Genomic DNA, 20113 nt, shown 5'->3' on the forward strand with positions numbered 1-20113 from the left:
AAATGCCCAAGTCCAGTCCAGTTAACTGTTGAGATTAGTACAATAGGATATTACTATGAGCCGTTACTGGGACAGCTATTATATACATGGGACAATGATATGAAAACTTACCCAGTTCACATGAGAGAAAATATTTAAGAAAAAAAAGATGAGAGCTGTGAGGAGAAAGTTATATCTAGAGTTCCAGTAGTGTTCCTGTTAGGGCCATGAGAAGGGTTTGAGGGAAAACTGATTCAATCATGTCAGTACAGCCTTAGGAATAGAATTAAGTATTGCTAGTAGAGCTGTGATTTGTTAAAATAAAAGGTAAAGGACTTTTTTGTTTGTTTTAATTTGACTATTTGCCTAGGTAATATATTCATGTGGCTCCAAATTCAAAGCTACAGAAATTAATACATACACTGAAACGTCTTTATCCTGTCCCTGTTCCCCAGCCATTTGGTTCCCCACCCCAGAAATAAACAGTATTATCAATTTCTTGTTTATCTTCCAGGATATTTTATGCATATATGAGCAAACATGAATATATATATTCTCTCTGCCTGCAATTTTTTTTTTAATTTTATTTTGTTAATCCTCACCTGAGGGTATTTTTCCATGATATTTGTATTTATTTTTATTTTTTGTTAATCCTCACCCAAGGATATTTTCCATTTTTAGGGAGAGTGGAAGGGAGGGGGAGAGACAAAGAGAAACATCTCCATGTGACAGAGACACATTGATTGGTTGCCTCCTGAGCACGCCCCCTACTGGGCCCGGGGCAAAGTACATGCCCTTAACCCAGATCTAACCCAGGATCCCTCTGTCGGAGGGCTGTGGCTCTATCCACTGAGCCAAACCAGTTAGGGCTCTTGTTTTTAATGTAAGCATTTATAACTAAATTTTCTCTTGATACCGCTTTCACTGCATCCTATCAAAACTCTTCATGCCGAGGACAGTATATTGTACAGACGGACCCCAATTTAGAATGGTTTGACTTATGAACTTTTGACTTGGCGATGGTGGGAAAGCAGTAGCATTCAGTAGAAACCATACTTTGAATTTTTATCTTTCCCAGGCTAGCAGTGTGTAGTGTGACACTTGCTCATGGTGCTGGACAGCTGCAGCTCCCAGTCAGCCACCTGATAATGGGTGTAAACAACCAGTAGATACTCTACATTGTATTCACTGTTAGATGATTTTGCCCAACTGTAGGCTAATGTAAGTGTTCTGAGCCTGTTTAAGGCAGGCTAGGTGGGGCAACAGATTCCTGATGCTTCCTCCTCTGCCATCTTCCTAGAATCCTCTGCAGCGCAGTTTTAATTTATGTCTCTTATTACTGAGGTTGCGTATCATTTCATATACTTATATCCTTTACCATTTTTTACTATTGAGTTGTTTTGTTTTTGTTAGAGCTCAAAATATATTTGGCTCTTTGTATATAAGTTGTACATATTTTTTCACATTTTGTAATTTATCTTTTGATTTTGCTTTTGGTGTATTTTACTATGCATAAATTTCTTATATTTATGCATTTGAGTTTATTCAAAGTATTTTACATAGTTATTTTAGTTAGTAATTTCACATATACAGAAATGTGTTCAGTTTCTGGAAGAGCATATGAGAAATTGGTAACATTGGTTGCCTTTGGGTAGCTAGAGTTACCTCTCTGTGTTGGGGGGGTCTTCTCTTCCTTTTCTTTTTTCAAACCTTTAATAATCATTAGAACAAAAAGAAGAAAAGCAAACCAAAACCTGCAATCGAAGCAAGTAACAGTATCCTAGATTCCAGTAAATTGGTTTCTATTCAAGAGGAGCAGTCCACGCCTTCTCCAGAAAAAGGTGATATTAATGGTTACCATGTTAATGGTGCCATCAATGATACTGAGTCTGTGGACTCACTCAGTGAAGGTATGGAGACACTTTCAATAGATGCCAGAGAATTGGAGGATCCTGAGTCTTCCATGCCAGATGTGCTGGACAGAACAGGTGAGTTTATTAACAGATCTTTGAAAAGTTGCATTCTCAGCCAGGGGCTTCCTGGTTGAGAAAGCAATCAAATTAAATCGAGTTAGTCTCTTTTTAGTTTTTGTTACCACTCATGTGAAAGAGTCACATTTTGTAATTATCTATGGCCTAGAAAAATATAATTATTTTCCATTGTCTCATATTTTAATTTCAGTTTAAAGCAGTCGACTACAGGAGATGCCCTTAAGATTTTTTAAATTGTACACTTATTAAGGAAAATTATTATAATGAATTGATGTTGATATTATTCTAAGATCCAACACAGTGAGAAAAATATGATAATAACTGTAAATCCATGAAGTATACTATTGGTTTTTATAGTCTCACATTTGTTTTCTAATACAGAGTTAAGATTAGTGTTAGTTGTAAATTTACATATTTTGTATGTTTTCCTTTGTTTTATTAACCATTTTGATGAGTGTTGGGAAGATATTGGGAATATCTCTTAAAATAGTTTTTTTAATTACTTGTTTGTTAATCCAGTTCTCCTTGCTCAGTTGCACTGGCTTTATAAATGTAATGGCAGTTTAAGAATTATGCTGTTCTTTCTTATGTTCTTTTATTGATTTGCACAAGCACAGAACGACAAAGAAAAATATAATTGTTGAGGCCTAAAGTGACCTCAAACAAACCGAAGATAGTCAGTGGCTTCTTTTTTTTTTTTGGAGCGAGCTCTCTCGTTTTCTAACTCTGCTCTTTCTGTTCCTTAAAGATTTTAAACTCTTCATGCCCTAGGACAGTATAAAGCTCTTTTTCCCTCAACATAATTTATAGAAACTATCAGAAGTTACAAGGAAGCTACAGGTACAAGGAACAAGCTAGTCTATCTGGAGATGGGTTAGCACAGACTTTTCTTCTTCATTCAGGACGCTGCTTAGAGCAAAGCCAGAGGACCTCATTCACCTGATTGGGCTTAATCGATTTTGTTCACAGCCATTTAAGAAACATCATTTTGGCGGGGGGGGAGAGATGAAAAGAAACATAGTTTTGCCTAAAATATTTCTCCCTTTTTCTTTGTGTGCACTTAGGACTGCTTGATTGATTTAAACTTAAGTCTTGCCTAAAGCACTCTGTTTCTGACAGGATCCATGCTGGAAAATGGTGTCTTTGATTTTGAGTCCAAGTCTTTGACTACGCACCCTACTCAGAATTCTCAACAAAATAGGAATGCTAGCAAATCTCTCTCAAGACCTCAGTTTTCAAATTTGGGCATGGAAGATGTTCCACTCTCCTCCACCAACAAAAAGCTAGGTAAATAGGGGCTTAGCCTACCTTTTAGAGAGAAAAAAAAAAATCTGTGTTTTTGGCTAAGGAGGGCAAGTTACCTCTTTCTTCCCATTGATAAGGTCTGAGAAGGTTCTGTAGGTAATCCTTATACTGTTTTCCAGGCAGTGACTATCCAGTTCTTACTGGATTCTGTGTACACAGAGTCTAATAGTAACTCAAATGCTATACAGTCTTGTTACAATAGTGGGGATTTTTTGTGTGTGAATGAAAATCAAACTCTACTGCAAGGATGACTTCTATGCTACCATTAATCTGTTTCTTTTACTTGTTTTACTGCACATTTTTATCTTGTTTTCTTCATTTTTATCTCCTGGTTGACTCAACAGTAAAAAGCTCTGACATATTTGAAAGAAATGTTTTTGTTTCTCTTCACAACTTCATACTCTTATTAAAACCTGCCAGACTCTAGTTTTAAACAAGGTCATTTTCTCTTAAATACTTAGCATTGACTTGTGGTAGCTTTTTGCTTTTTTAAATCTACACTAATAAAAGAGAAAAATGGTAATTGGTGTACGACGCTACCCTTTTCATTGGCTAATCAGGACTATATGCAAATTAACTGCCAACTAAGATTGGCAGTTAACTGCCAACTAAGATTGGCAGTTAACTGCCAACAAGATGGCGGTTAATTTGCATATGTAGGCACAATGCAGGGAGGCGAAAGGGAAAGCAGGAAGAAGCCCCCTGCCACTGACAGTGATTGGAAACCCAGGGGGGAGCTAAGAGCTGGGGGGCAGCCATGATCGGAGAATCAGGCGCCTTTTCTGCCCTGGCCAGTGATAGCAGGAAGTAGGGGTGGAGCCAGCGATGGGAGCTGGACACGGTCGAAGCTGGCAGTCCCAGGAGCTAGGGGTCCCTTGCCTGGGCCTAAAGCGAAGCCCATGATCGCGGGGCCGCTGCAGCTGCGGGTCCCCTCAGCCAGAGGCGTCCTGCAGGGCAGGGGCGGAGCCCGTGCGATCCCGGTGCCCCCCGCTGCCACTGCAGGTCCCCGCTGCCCAGGCCGGACGCCTAGGCCAGAGGCGTTAGGCCTGGGCAGGGGCGGAGCCTGCAACCGCGGGGAGCTGGGGGTCCCCTGCCCAGGCCTGACACCTCTGCCGGAGGCCTCAGGCCTGGTCAAGGGGCCGATCCGGTGATTGGTGATTGGAGGGTGATGAGGGTCAACTCCTCTGGCCGAGGCATCAGGCCTGGGCGGGGGACGGAGCCGGGGATTGGGGGATATGATGGTCCCCTTGCCCAGGCCTGATGCTTGGGCCAGAGGCGTCAGGCTTGGGCGGGGGGTGGAGCAAGCGATCAGAGGGAGATGGGGGTCCCCTGCCCAGGCATGATTCCTGGGCCAGAGGCCTCAGGCCTGGGCGGGGGTCAGAGCCAGTGATCAGGGGGAGATGGGGGTCCCCTGTCCAAGCCTGACACCTCTGGCGGAGGCGTCAGGCCTGGGCAAGGGGCCGATCAGGCTATCGGAGGGTGATGGGGATCTACGCCTCTGGCGGAGGCATCAGGCCTGGGCAAGGGGCAGAGCCAGCAATCGGAGGGGTCTGGGGGTCCCCTGCCCAGGCCTGACGCCTGGGCCAGAGGCATCAAGCCTGGGCTGGGGGCAGGACCAGTGATGGGGGAAAATGAGGGTCCCCTGCCCAGGCCTGACGCCTCTGGCGGAGGCGTCAGGCCTGGGCAAGGGGCCGATCCTGCGATTGGAGGGTGATGGGGGTCAACGCCTGAGGGCTCCCAGTATGTGAGAGGGGGCAGGTTGGGCTGAGGGACACTCCACCCCCCCCCGCCACACACACACCCAGTGCACAAATTTCGTGCACCGGGCCCCTAGTTTAACTATAATAGCCATTTAAATGATCAGTTAATTAAACAGGTGAAGATAATAGCCTTTTTGAGTATCATACATATACACGTGGTGGTCCACTCCACTAAACAAATGAAACAAATGCGAATGACACTTGTAACCTGTAGCTCTTTACTGAATTATTTATTCCACATGAGCTAAATTTAATCAGTGAAGTTCTCCTTTTTCATCTTTCTAACATAACCGTCAGCTTGGTGCAGAAAAGCAAGTCTGAGAATATTCAGTCAAACAAAATAAAGGCACAAGGCTTGAAAGCTTTTAGGTAGATTTTAAAAGAAACCAAATTGATATGAGGAAGAATTTAAATTAAAAAATTAAAAATCTATATCTGGGCACATTATAAACTTCTAAGATCTGTGATGCCAACTATCAATTGTATATATAACTTTGACATTGGTGAGTATAGAAAGGTTAATAGAACTTTAGAAACTGGTTAAAATTGTGCTGAGTACATAAATTATTTTATCTTATTTTTAAAAATGTACTTTTATTGATTTCAGAGAGAAACATATATATGAGAAAGAAACATCAACAGTACACATCTCAACTGGGGTTTGAAGCCACAACGTATTTTGGTGTATGGGACAAGGCTCCAACCAACTGAGCCACCTGGCTTGGGCTTTCTAGTAATTTAAAAAATATATATATTTTTATTGATTTCAGGGTGGAAGGGAGAGGGAGAGAAAGAAGCAATCATTGATCGCCTGCTTTCTGCACACTCCCTACTGGGAATCGAGCCATCAACCCGGGCATGTGCTATGACCTGGTTCATAGGTTGATGCTCAACCACTGAGTCACACCACCTGGGCTAGTAATTTTTTTTTTTTTGGATGCCAGACGTTGTGAATTTTGCTTTGTTGATTGCTGGATATTTTTGTATTTTTAAAATTTTTCTTGTAATTTGTGCTGGGACTATTCTTTGGAAACAGTTTGAGACTTGCTTTTAAGCTTTGTTAGGTTGTACTGGAGCAGCCTTTATTCTAGAGCTAAGTTTGCATCATTACTAAGCACTTCCAAGTGCTATACCTTGTGCCTCACTCTGGCTGGTATGAAAATGAACTATTCATGGCCCGGGTGCGCTCTGGGGATTGTTCCACTTGCTCCCTTCCAGCAGTTCTTTTTCCTGTCTTAGATAGTTTCCTCACACTCATGCATTCAGAATCCTCTGTAGACCTCTGTACAACTCTCTCATCTTTGTGTAGCTCTCTCCTCTCCAGTACTCTGCCCTGAGAATTCTAAACTTGACCTCCCTGAATTCTCAACACTGTCCCCACAAGTCAGGGAGACTTCCAGGCTCAGTTTAGGATTTCTGCTCCTTGCATTACAGCCTGAAAACTTTCTTGGGCTATAGACATCACTTCTTTTATTTCTATTTTCTCAAGGAAAAAGTACTGCCTATTGTCCACTGTCTGAAAATCATTGATTCAGATTGTGTGTGTGTGTGTGTGTGTGTGTGTTTTGTGTAAGATAGGAGGGTAAATTTAAATTCCTATTACTTCTTCTTGGTCAGAATACTTATTATTTTATTTATTTATTTATTTATTTATTTATTTATTTATGTTTATATTTTCATTGATTTCAGAGAGGAAGGGAGAGGGGGAGAGAGAAACATCAATGATGAGAGAAAGTCATTGATTGGCTGCCTCCTGCATGTCCCCTATTGGGGACGAAGCCCACAGCCTGGGCATGTGCCCTGGACCGGAATCGAACACAGGACCCTTTAGTCCACAGGCCGATGCTCTATCCACTGAGCCAAACCAGCTAGGGCTTATTATTTTTTTTAAATCTGTGAAAACATCAGTTTTTTTGTTGAAGAGGGTAGCCTTTGGGAAACTTTCCTAGTCCACACATTTGTTACTTTACATGTTTAGGTGTTCAGATCCATCTTTCAAGTTATCTATACTTTTAAAGATTAATCTTTGGGGTTTTTTCCTCAAGGTTCCAATATTGAAAAATCTGTGAAAGACCTCCAGCGCTGCACAGTGTCTCTTGCACGATATCGAGTTGTAGTTAAAGAAGAGATGGATGCTTCCATTAAGAAAATGAAACAAGCTTTTGCTGAATTGCAGAGCTGGTAAGTTAATTTGATATCAGTAGCACAAAAATGATTATTTATAAAGATGGTCAACCATTCATCAATGCACTAGGTGAACCATTCAACTACTGCACTTCTAGTGCCTTTAATTCCTGACTCCTAACTACTTTACATAGTGGGAGAGACGTTAAAATCCCATGATAGAGTTAGCTTTCTGCTTTGTTCTGCTCCTTTTGGTGACAGTGTGGGAATGAGTGGGACAGAGAACTCATAATGCTCTAGATATGGGCCTGAAGTTCATACTGTTTGAAAAGGGACAAACAATTATGCATTCTCACTTTAGGGATATATAATCAATGACATGATATTTGTGAAAAAAATAATAAAGAAGGAGAGATCTGTCTTTGTTTTCCTACCTCCTTTCATCCTTCCTAACACATCCCATTCTAATTTGTGCTCTATTATGAGTCCTTGATTTGTTTTTAATTTTGTATTTTTCAAACTGTGTCTTAAAGATACTCATATCTGCGGGAGTTGAAGACTGAGTCCAGGGAGCACAGGATAAGATACTCATACCTTAAAATTTATTAATATGTACTCTGTGGGGGAAATACAGTTTGGTAGTTAAATAAGTTTGAAAATACTTTTAACAAAAATTTTACTACTGCACTTCTAGTGCCTTTAAAATGTTAATGTGCATTGTGAATCTTCAAGAGGGAGATATACTGTGCTGTTCCTCACATGTATTTGATCATAGAATCTTTTTTGGGGGGAGAAATATATTCTAATGTTTTCTAGAATACCAACGCTGTTTTAATTATTTGGTATTAGTGTTTATTGGTATTTAAACCATAACTCCTTTTTGGGAAGCATTTGCATTTTATAAAGGGACTTTTTTGAAGTTAGAAAGGACTTAAAGAACAAATTAAGTACAATTATGGGAAGAAAGCAGCTATGTTGACATTTTGAGATAGAGGACTGTCTGCTCTGCTTATTTGTAAAACTTGCTTGAATTTCTGAAAAATGAGAGGAAGTATTCATGAATAAAGAGAACCTATGCCATTCTTCCTCCCAGCCATCTGTTTTCTTGCCTGTCATGTTCCCTTAGGTCAGTGGTTCTCAACCTTCTGGCCCTTTAAATACAGTTCCTCATGTTGTGACCCAACCATAAAATTATTTTCGTTGGTACTTCATAACTGTAATGTTGCTACTGTTAAGAATCTTAATGTAAATATCTGATATGCAGGATGGTCTTAGGCGACCCCTGAAAAGGTCTTTCGACTGCCAAAGGGATCGCGACCCACAGGTTGAGAACCGCTGCCTTAGGTCATGCTCAACTGTGTCTCTATTTACAAACTTAGTCTGGTTACGTTATGCCACAGCAGACGATAAATAGAGGGAGTATGGGTAGCCTCAGTCCTCCTGTTCTCTGGAATTGAAGAGTGAATTAACAAAGATGTAGAATGAAACCTCCAAAAAGTTCCTGACCCCCGTGTTTACCATTTGTAGATTTTAGAGTGGTTCATTCAGCCATTATAACCAAAAAAGTACTTCTAGGATAGGTAATTCATATACTTGTCTATCCATGCTTTGTCCTAAATCCCAAGTTTCCCCTTTCAGGCTTTATAACTAGAAACTTAATGTCCTATCTTCTGTTTTTCTTACAAACATTTTTGCTCCAGCCTGATTACCATTGTCTCAAAAACTTAACATTCACACTTCCTCTCCACTTCCCCAGCCTAATGTGTAATATGCTCTTCTATATCTTTGTACTTATCTAAATCCAACTAATTATCCCAAACTCACCTTAAATTAAGTTCTAACTTCTGGAAATTTTTCTAAGTAACTGATTTCTTCTCTTTCTGTACCTCTTCAAGGAAGTATTATGCCCTTTTCCCAGGATTATGATCATATCAGATATTGGCTCATTTGGGAAAGAATAAAGTGCTAAGAGTAGGTCATCACAACTTTGCCTTGATAAGCCTCTGGTCTCCATGATTGCTTAGTTTACTGATTACTTAGCCACAGGATCTGATTCCATTCAGAACCAGCCTGAAGCAGGAAACACAGTTCCGGGAGAGAGATTTGTAAGTTCCTGTTGACTTGGAACCCAGCCAGGGGGAGCCTCCTTCAGTAAATGACAAATGAAATGGTTTCCTACCTGGGAACTGTGTATTTAGGATTGATTAGCAGACATAGCAACCAGGTCAATTTACTTTGAGGAAAGAGATTACCTGCCCTTTCCTGCTGATATAAAACCCTTCTCTCTGGCTGATTGGGTTTTTAAACTACCTTATTTCAGTGTCCCTTATAGTTGTTACTTCAAGACATAATTGGCAGGTGAGCTAACTCCATTTGGCACCGAACCAGACCTTGGAGTAAATGTCACTTAGGAAGCCATTTTTTTGTGTTGGTTATAGTGTAAAAGCAAAGCAAAGGGTTCTAACAAATTTCCAACAGTAAGATTACATTACCCTTGCTGGGGTGCCAGGGGAATTATACAAATAACTGCTTTCACTTTGAGGCCAAATGAAAGCTGAGACATACCTGTGGGAAGGTAAAATCAAAAGCTCTAGCATAACACTCAAAAATCTGGTTGTATTGTTGATTCAGTAATAATCATCTCTGGACTTAAGTTTACTTTTCTTATTATTAGTAAAATTTGTCTGACATTGTTGGAACTATTAGTTGACTTAAGTTTAAGGCTATTAAGGAGCAGGAGGATATGGAGTGGAACATGAAGCTGGAATATACTAGTATAAACTACTTTAAGAGGTTGTCATATGTGTTGTTGAAAAATACAGGATACAACACTCAGCTTGCCTTTTAAATAAAAATTTCTATTTTGTTGACATCAAAAGGTACTTTACAAAAGGAGAAAACAGGTAAGAGAAAAAGACTGTCAAGAAATTTGAGGTTATACATAAAATCCATGTAAGTCTGTGCTTAAGATTGTGAAAATGTCCTAGCTGATTCCTCATTGACCTTAGAAAAGTTACTTTTATTTGAGCTTCTCTTTTCTTCTTATATTAAAAAAAAATTTTAATATATATTTTTATTGATTTCAGAGAGGAAGGGAGAGTGAGAGAGAGAAACATCAATGGTGAGAGAGAATCATTGATTGGCTGCCTCCTGCACGCCCCCTACTGGGGATCGAGCCTGCAACCCGGGCATGTGCCCTTGACTAGAACTGAACGCAGGACCCTTCAGTCCACAGGCTGACACTCTGTCCACTGAGCCAAACCGGCTAGGGCTCTTTTCTTCTTATGTTAAGCTACTAGGAGTATTACCAAAGGCTTTTAGATCCTTAAACTTACAGTCTAGGTGGAGATGCTGGAATCATTTTATGAAACAGAGTACTTCAAAAATGTCTCAGAAAGCATAGAAATAAAGGAATGGGCTAATGTGTTATTTAAAATGTACATATCGCCGAAACCGGTTTGGCTCAGTGGATAGAGCGTCGGCCTGCGGACTGGGGGGTCCCAGGTTCGAGTCCGGTCAAGGGCATGTGCCTGGGTTGCGGGCACATCCCCGGTGGGGGATGTGCAGGAGGCGGCTGGTCGATGTTTCTCTCTCATCGATGTTTCTGACTCTCTATCTCTCTCCCTTCCTCTCTGTAAAAAATCAATAAAATATATTAAAAAAATAAAATAAAATAAATAAAATAAAATGTACATATCATTCTATATTTTTAAATTCAGTTTTTGATGTTTAGCACATTGATACCTTATTTCTACTAGTACTTTAGCTCCATTGGTCTCTGTTCCTTTTTTTTTAAAATATATTTTTATTGATTTTAGAGAGGAAGGGAGAGTGAGAGGGATACGGAAACATCAATGATGAGAGAGAATCATTGATCGGTTGCTTCCTGCATGCCCCCTGCTGAGGATCCAGCCTGCAACCCCGGGCATATGCCCTTGACTGGAATCGAACCTGGGACCCTTCAGTCTGCAGGCTGATGCCCTATCCACTACGCCAAACCAGCTAGGGCTCAGTGTTCTTTGATTTAAAAATTTAACTCTTAAAAAAGTAAAATAAAAATTTAACTCTTTAATAATTTCTGAAAATAACTAAAAACATGAAAATTACAATTCACCAAACATGTTTAATCATATTATCAGATATATTTATCCAGATTTTTATCCTAGGAAGTAGGAACTTTTTATTTTACTTTACTATTTTTAAAAAGAAATATCTTTTTCATTGACTTTTTAGAGAGAATGGAAGGGAAGGGGAGAAACAGAAAGAGAGAAACATCGATGCAAGAGAGACACATCAACTGGTTGCCTCAGGCAGATATCCTGACCAGGACCAGGGATAGCCAGGGATCGAGCCTGCAACTGAGGCACATGTCCTTGACCAGAATCAAGCCAACGACCCTTCAGTCCTCAGGCTGAGGCTCTATTTTTTAAAAATATTTTTTTTTAAATATATTTTATTGATTTTTTACAGAGTGGAAGGGAGAGGGATAGAGAGTTAGAAACATTGATGAGAGAAAAACATCAATTCAGCTGCCTCCTGCACACTCCCTACTGGGGATGTGCCCGCAACCAAGGTATATGTCCTTGACCGGAATTGAACCTGGACCCTTCAGTTCGCAGGCTGATGCTCTATCCACTGAGCCAAACCAGTTAGGGCTTAAAAATATTTTTTTATTGATATCAGAGAGGAAGGGAGAGGGAGATAGAAACATCAATGATGAGAGAGAATCATTGATTGGCTGCCTCCTGCATGCCTCCTACTAGGGATTGAGCCTGCAACCTGGGCATGTGCCCTTGACCAGAATTGCATCTGGGACCCTTGAGTCCAACAGGCTGACGCTCTATCCACTGAGGCAAACCAGCTAAGGCTCTACTTTACTATTAAAAGGGATTTGAGTCTAAGGTGTTATGCCAATCAATGCTTCTCTCTCATCATTGATGTTTCTATCTCTCACTCTCCCTTCCTCTCTGAAATCAATAAAAATATATATTAAAAAATTTTAATATAAGAGGAAAAGAGAAGCTCAAATAAAAGTAACTTTTCTAAGGTCAATGAGGAATCAGCTAGGACATTTTCACAATCTTAAGCACAGACTTACATGAACTTTATGTAGAACCTCAAATTTCTTGACAGCTTGGGAAGAAGGCTGGAGATTGTTGTTGAAAAACCCCACTGTAAGAGAATTTAGGGACTAAGGTTTTTAGTCATTAGGGAACGGGGTAGAATGAGGAGGACCGAGATTTTGACTGAGCCTATGGAAGCCTTTATAAGTATATTTTTAGTTAAAAATAAAACAGTAAGAAGGAATATTCTGCCCTAGCTGGTTTGGCTCAGTGGATAGAGTGTCAGCCCAAGGACTGAAGAGTCCCAGGTTCAATTCTGGTCAAGGGGATATACCTCAATTGCAGGCTCAATTCCCGGCCCTGGTCGGGAGCGCGTGCATGTGGGAGGCAACCAATTGATGTATCTCTCTGACATTGATGTTTCTCTTTGTCTCTTCCCCTCCCTTCCACTCTCTCTAAAAATCAATGGAAAAAATATCCTTGGGTGAGGATTAATAATAAAAGAATGAATATTCCATCCAAATAATTTGTATTTCAGAAGACCCTAAATTACTTTTCTTAAGTCACAACTTGGAGTGACTTTTGATTCAGATATCCTTTTCAGGTCTTAGTTGTGGGGAAAGTATGACAATAAGGGAAAGGTCACTATGGGATGGAGTCAATTAGAAAACATATTTTGGAGGAAATGGATCATTATGAAGCGTTGAAAGAAGCATGGAATTTACATTGGCAGAAAGAATGAGGATAGAACACTGCACATAAGAAATATGATATAAGCAAAGGGATAGAAGGAACATGCAAGGACTTTACACAGTGTAGCTCAAGTTAAGGAACAACATGTACTAGAAAGTAGTGAGGGGTGAAGTCAGAGACCAAGGTAGAATGAGAGCATTTGATGAAGGAATCTGAATTTTGGTTTTCTTTTTTGTAAAGGTTTCATTATTTCCCTATTTTCACTATATTTCCCATAATTATAACAATAGTTTTTTAAAAATAGAAATGAAAGTCATGTAACTCCATAACACATAATTTTCTTGGTTCCCTTGGGTCCCTTCTCTATCTGCATACATAATCTTAATAGTTATAATCATAGCGAGACTAATTTTGTAATGCTTTCTTTTCACTTAAAGGTGTCTTAGATTCACCTTTGTATAACTGCCTGTACTGTTAGTGTGTGTATGTGTTTATTTAAGAACTAGAGGCTTGGCGCATGGATTCTGCACTGGTGGGGTTCCTCGGCCTGGCCTGTGGGGATCAAGCCGAAACCGGCTCTCCAACATCCTCCAAGGGGTCCAGATTGCAAGAGGGCGCATGCCAGGCTGAGGGACCCCATTGGTGCACGATTGGGGCCAGGAAGGGACCGCAGGAGGGCTCCAGGGCATGTCTGGCCTGTCTCGCCCAGTCCTGATCAGCCAGACCTGCCGGTCAGAACATCTGCCCCCTGGTGGTCAATGCGTGTCATAGCCACTGGTCGAATGGCCGAACGAGTGGTCGGGCACTTAGCATATTAGATTTTTATTATATAGGACTAGAGGCCCAGTGCATGAAATTCATGTACGGAGGGGAGGGGGTCCCCTCAGCCCAGCCTGCACCCTCTCCAATCCAGGACCCTTTGGAGGATGTCCGACTGCCGGTTTAGGCCCGTCCCCTGGGATCGGCAGTTATACATCCCTCTCATAATCCTGGACCGCTGGCTCCTAATTACTCACCTGCCTGCTTGTTCACCCCTAACTGCCCCCTCCCTTGCTGGCCTGATTGCCCCTCACTGCCTCTAGTTCTTAAAAATAGAAATGAAAGGTGGCCTGCAAATGGCCCTCAGCCCCTCACCCAGGCCGGCCCCACCCCCAGCAGGGACCACCACCCTGCCTTGGCCCTGCCGCCCCCAACTGCCCCCCCCCCCCCCGCCGGCCTGTTTGTCCCTAACTGCCCCCCTTGCCGGCCTGGTCATCCCCAACTGCCCCCCGCTGCTGGCCTGGTCACCCCTAACTGCCCCCCCGTCAGCCTGGGTGCCCCTCACGGCCCTCCACCCCATCCCGCCGACCTGGTCGCCCCACGCAGCCTGCTTGTTCAGTGGTTTGATCATCCCTCACTAACCCTCCTGCCGGCCTGGTCATAGTCAGCCATCTTGTGAGGGTGTGAAGGTCAATTTACATATTACCTCTTTATTATATAGGATTTCTAGACAATGGATCTGGAATGTATAATCATTTATCAGAGGTAATATGAAGGCGTTTTACTAAATAAATATTCTGAAAATGGGAAATCAAGATTAGTACAGAAAGTTAGAATAGTAATTGCTCTTGCCATTATTGAGCTGTATGTCAAAAGCTTTTATGCACAATATCTCTAATGTATATAACAATATCACTTATATTATACTCATTTTATAGATAAGAAAAGATGAATACAGAAAAATATACTTTACCCAAAGTCATACTTGATGTTGTGACACTTTCCCGCTGTACCATGCTTCCTTTTTCTGTCTTATCAAGTATCTGTTTGCCTTTATTCTTCAATTGCTGTCATAATTCCAGAAGAGGATTCAAAAAAACAAATCAGTTTCAAATGAGGATCTCATCAGCTATATGACTTAAAACTAACCAGTTTTCCTTACCAACTAGAAACTTAAACAATAAACTCCTTGGTAATCTAGATTGCTGCTGCTTCTTTTTTCCTAAATGTGTTATAAAATGTTATTGAGTCGTATGGTCTCTAATGTTACTTTAGGATTAAGATCCTTTGACCACTAAAAAGAGCAGAAAGAAAGGTTATTCATTGAGGGCCTGTCCCACAGAACAGCTTACATTCACATTCTAACTTCTTAAAAAGGTACTTTAGACCCTTGAAATATGAAATCACCTGTCCACATGTTTTGTAAGGGACTCCTGACAAAGAGAAACCCATTAAAATTTTTCATAAGATCCAATTTTGATTTAATAAGTTAGTTTTTTCAATTCATTTTACCTAACTGTTCAGCTTTGTATGATTACCTGGCTACCTAACTGGTATTTTTTTGTTTTTGTTTTGAGCCCAGATGGACAGTAAGGCCAGTATAGGGAATATAAAGTGTTGCAAAATACATGAAGCATTATTAAGTCTCTGCTAATAAAACCTACTGACAATTCTCTGTTTTGGGGGAGGTTATTTTATATGTAAAGAGAGAGTGTCTTTAGAGAAATTAAGGTATTTGTATTGGCTTTCCTTGGACTTCTGATTTGCTTGGCTAATAGAATTAGAATAAATAGGTTTTAGGTTATCAGCAAATAAAATCAAGTACAAATGTTTTCTAAGAACATTATTGAATAGTTTAGACTCGCATTGGTTCTCAACCTTCCTAATGCCGCAACCCTTTAATACAGTTCCTCATGTTGTGGTGACCCCCAACCATAAAATTATTTTCTTCATAACTGTAATTTTGCTACTGTTATGAATCGTAATGTAAATATCTGATATATAGGATGTATTTTCATTGTTCGCGGCCCACAGGTTGAGAACTGCTGGTTACAGTATCACCCTTTGAAATCATTGGCTGTGGAATTACTAGAATTGTGTTTCCATTATAACATTGTTCTCTAATGCAATAACCATAAAGAAATGATAGTTAGTTCTTTGCTACTGAAAGCAAGAGCTAGAATCAGTAAGCTATATGTTACATATAATAATAAAAGGGCTTGCTTCATATGACAGACCCAGTATGTCATAAAGATATTAATGGTAATGCTACAGAAACAACTATTCTGAGCAACTAAATTACACAGATGCTTTAGAATAAGTTGAACAGATGTGAAGGTGATAAAAAGTTCTGGTAAGGAGAAAAGGAAATACAGAACATTCAGTGACATTCAGAACTTAGTAACAGTGACTAATCATTTAAAACCATCTTTCATGATTGAAGAAAGGATATGGAAATTCTGTACACCACATAAGGCCTGGGCTTAATAATAGTGTTTTTCAGTAGAGTCCCAGTAGTATTTAGCTGAATTTCATTAGCAGTTTCAGAATCCAGTATATCAGTTGCTTATTATGATATTTCCATTCAAGAAAGCCTTAAGAGAACAATTGCAAGCTTAGTATCATGGATTGGAATGAGCAAGACAGGGAAGTGTGGAAGTCTGAATGAGCCTTCTTCACTCTCTTAGGGGAGTCACTGCGTGCATTTATGGCATCTAAAAATTTGCCCTGCTGAGTAGCTCAGTCGGTTAGAGCATCATCCCAATATAAAAAGGTTGCAGGTTTGATCCTCAGTCAGGGCACATACAAGAATCGCTGAATGAATCTATACTAATAAAAGAGTAATATGCTAATTAGACCGGGAGACCTTCTGGACAAAGCCAGGGGCTTGTCCAGCCTGCAAACCGCCCCCAGGCCCTCGCTCAGGCCTCCCTGCCCCCCAGCCCAGGCTGCCCCGCCTCCAGCAGAGACCCCCCCCCCCACCCTATCAGGGGCCTGGCCAGCCTTCAAACTGCCCCAGGCCCCTCACCCAGGCCACCTGCTCCCCAGCGGGGACCCCCACCCTGATGGGGGTTGTGGGTGGCCTGCAAATGGCCCTCAGCCCCTCACCCAGGCTGGCCCCACCCCCAGCAGGGACCCCCACCCTGATGGGGGCCTGGCTGCCCTGAAAACCCCTGGTGGCCCCTCACCCAGGCGGGCTCCGTTCCCCAGCGGGGACCCCCCACCCCAATGGGGGCATGGCCAGCCTCCAAACCGCCCCAGGCCCCTCACCAGGCTGGCCCCATCCCCCAAGGGAACCCCCACCCTGATCCAGGACCCCCTTCAGGGCAGACCAGCTGGCCCCCACCCATGCACCTGGCCTCTATACTAATAAAAGGGTAATATGCTAATTAAACCAGACATCCTTCCGGACAAAGCCATGGTGGCAGGGCCAAGGCAGAGGCAGTTAGGGGTGATCAGACTGGCAGGGGAGAGCAGTTAGGGGAGGTCAGGCCGCAGGCAGGTGAGTGGTTGGAGCTAACAGTCCCAGATTGCAAGAGGGATATCCGACTGCTGGTTTAGGCCCGATCCCTGCAGTCGGACATCCCCCGAGGGATCCCGGATTACAGAGGGTGCAGGCCGGGCTGAGGGACACCCTCCCTCCTGTGCACGAATTTCATGCACTGGGCCTCTAGTACATAAATAAGTGGAACAACAGGTTTATTTTTCTTCCTCCCTCCCCCCCTCTCAAAGCAATAAAAAAATATTTAAAAGCTATTACCTCAAAGTACAGGTACTTTTGAATCTCTTGGCCACAGATCTGTACTGAGACCACCGTTTCACTTAGGAACAGATGGAAACTATAGCTTAACACTCTTTATTGTTAGTTGTATTATAGTAAACTATTGTTTTTAATTGTAAATAATGCCTCTTCTATTTATCCCTTTGCTTATCCTGTTTCTCACTTTTGAACTCTTCCTACCTTCTCTATTTATTTTGTAATACACATAGTTTCCCAACATTTTATTATGAAAACTTCCAAAAAATAGAAAAGTTAAAGGATCACTGTATTTACTCTATGTGTGTGTTTTGGTGGAACTGTTTGGAAGTTGCAGACATGATATATCAGCCCTAACTGCTTTAGTATGAATGACTAAAGATATGGTTGTTCTACACAAACAAAATACATTAGGTGATATACCTTTTAAAATATATATATTTTTATTGATTTCAGAGAGGAAGGGAGAGGGAGAGAGGGATAGAAACATCAATGATGAGAGAGAATCGATCAGCATGCCTCCTACTGGTGATCAAGCCCACACCCAAGCATATACCCTGACTGGGAATTGAACTGTGACCTCCTGGTTCATAGGTTGATGGTCAACCACTGAGCCACACCTGCCAAGCTCTGTGATGTACTTTTTTTAAAAAAACATATTTTATTGATTTTTTACAGAGAGGAAGGGAGAGGGATAGAGAGTATCAAACGTCGATGGGAGAGAAACATCGATCAGCTGCTTCCTGCACACCTCCCACTGGGGATGTGCCCGCAACCAAGGTACATGCCCTTGACCGGAATCGACCTGGGACCTTTCAGTCCGCAGGACGATGCTCTATCCACTGACCCAAACCGGTTAGGGCTGTGATGTACTTTTAATAAGAAGGTTATATGTTTTGTGTCGATCTCAGGTTATCAGTTGTGATGCTCTCAGTTAGGAATGCCTAGGGGCACTCACCTGGGCCCGTACTACTGTAGCAACCCCCCAAATGAGCCAATATTGTGGCTGTACTGCAAGATACACCTCAGCAACAACATCTGGGAACTTTGAAAAAACCAGATTTACTATTCACAGGTTCTGGAGGATAGGGGCACTCCTAGGGCCACACAGCAAGGTCGCAGAAATAGAAAGGAGGGGGGTGGGAAGAGGGAACACCTAGGATTCTACCTTTATTGGGGTAAAGTGTGGGGTGCCTAGGGTTTTCAGGTTCACTCTTTATTGGTGAATTTAAAAATAGGAGTGGGAATTAAAGTGCAAAAGTGAAAAGCAGGGTCATTCAAGTGGTCAGTTATCTAGGTCACCCAAGGTTTTCTAAAAGGGGAACTTCATGGGGGGGGTAACCTGGCTTTTTTACCTAGTTGTGTAGCTGGCAATTTGTTTATTAGAGATGGATGCCTTTGAAATGGACGTCTCAGCAATGAAAAGCTTCATGTTAAGCAGTTACACTATATGTATTTGAACATTTATTCCTTTTTGTATTTTAAAGACTTGTGAAAAATTTAATGGAAAATTGCAAATATTCATCAATCTTTTCTCCAAGAAATTATCCAACAGCTTTAGTCAACCAGTAGATTCCTCTGTTTAATGCTTGGGTGACATCACAGGACCTTTCAATAGATGTTATTAATAGGTGACAACATGGCCGTAATCCATTTAGCTCAATGGATAGAGCGTCAACCTGCAGACTGAAGGGTCCCAGGTTTGATTCTCATTAAGGGCGTGTACCTCGGTTGCAGGCTCGGACAACCAATCGATGTGTCTCTCTCACATCAATGTTTCTTTCTCTTTCCCTCCTTTCCACTCTCTAAAAATCAATGGAACCCAGCTGGCATGTCTCAGTGGTTGAGCATCGACCTATGAACTAGGAGATCAGGGTTTGATTCTTGGCAGGGCACATGCCCAGGTGCAGGCTTGATCCCCAGTGTGGGACATGCAGGAGGCAGCCAATCAATGATTCTCTCTCATCATTGATGTTTCCATCTCTCTCTCCCTCTCCCTTCCTCTCGGAAATCAATAAAAAATATTAAAAATCTGTATATATAAAAGGCTAATATGCTAAGTGTCTCTCCATCCGGTCACTATGATGCACACTGACCACCAGGCGGCAGACAACTCAGGAGCTGCCGTGATGCACACTGGCCATTTACAGAGAAATGGCACCACGAACCTGGCACCCACAAAACAACACTTGACTTCCCCCAAGTGGGACACAGTTCCTGCCACCACCCCAGAGCTACAGCCCACCAAAGCAGCCAACACTGCTGAGACCCCATGGCTCAAAATGTGGCCCACACCCAGCCCAGCCCAGAAACGGTGGCTGTGAGTCCCCGGTACTGACATCACATAGCAACCCCCAGCTTCCTCTCCCTAGCAACAGGCCATTTAACAATAAATGGCACCATGGACCTGGTGCCCACAAAGCATCACTCGGCTTCCCCCCAAGTGGGACACAGATCCCACCACCACCCCAGAACAACAGCTCACCAAATTGCAGCCGACGCTGCCAAGACCCCATGGCACAAAATGTGGCCCTAAAATGGTCACTGTGGGCACCAGGTAATGATGTCATGTAGCAATACCCGGCTTCCTCTCCCTAGCAACTAGCTTCCTTGGAGTTTCTTCAGCCCAGGAACACGACTTGCTTTATAGTCAGATGCAAACATTTTACACTTTAACCAAAT

General features: G+C 41.9%; 1 protein-coding gene across 4 annotated transcripts in view; it reads left to right on the top strand.

Annotated features, from left to right (window-relative positions):
* SPATS2 (spermatogenesis associated serine rich 2) overlaps positions 1-20113 on the top strand; it is a 129776-nt gene that overhangs the window by 81384 nt on the left and 28279 nt on the right. For 3 of the 4 annotated variants that reach the window (XM_059682771.1, XM_059682772.1, XM_059682773.1), the window contains 3 exons: positions 1706-1967; positions 3090-3257; positions 7081-7216. In XM_059682771.1, coding sequence (XP_059538754.1) covers positions 1706-1967; positions 3090-3257; positions 7081-7216 — 566 coding nt within the window. The remainder of the gene's footprint in view (positions 1-1705; positions 1968-3089; positions 3258-7080; positions 7217-20113) is intronic. The other variant, XM_059682774.1, reaches the window with a different exon arrangement.

The sequence above is a fragment of the Myotis daubentonii genome, chromosome 2 (assembly GCF_963259705.1).
Source record: "Myotis daubentonii chromosome 2, mMyoDau2.1, whole genome shotgun sequence".
NCBI classification, from domain to species: domain Eukaryota; kingdom Metazoa; phylum Chordata; class Mammalia; order Chiroptera; family Vespertilionidae; genus Myotis; species Myotis daubentonii.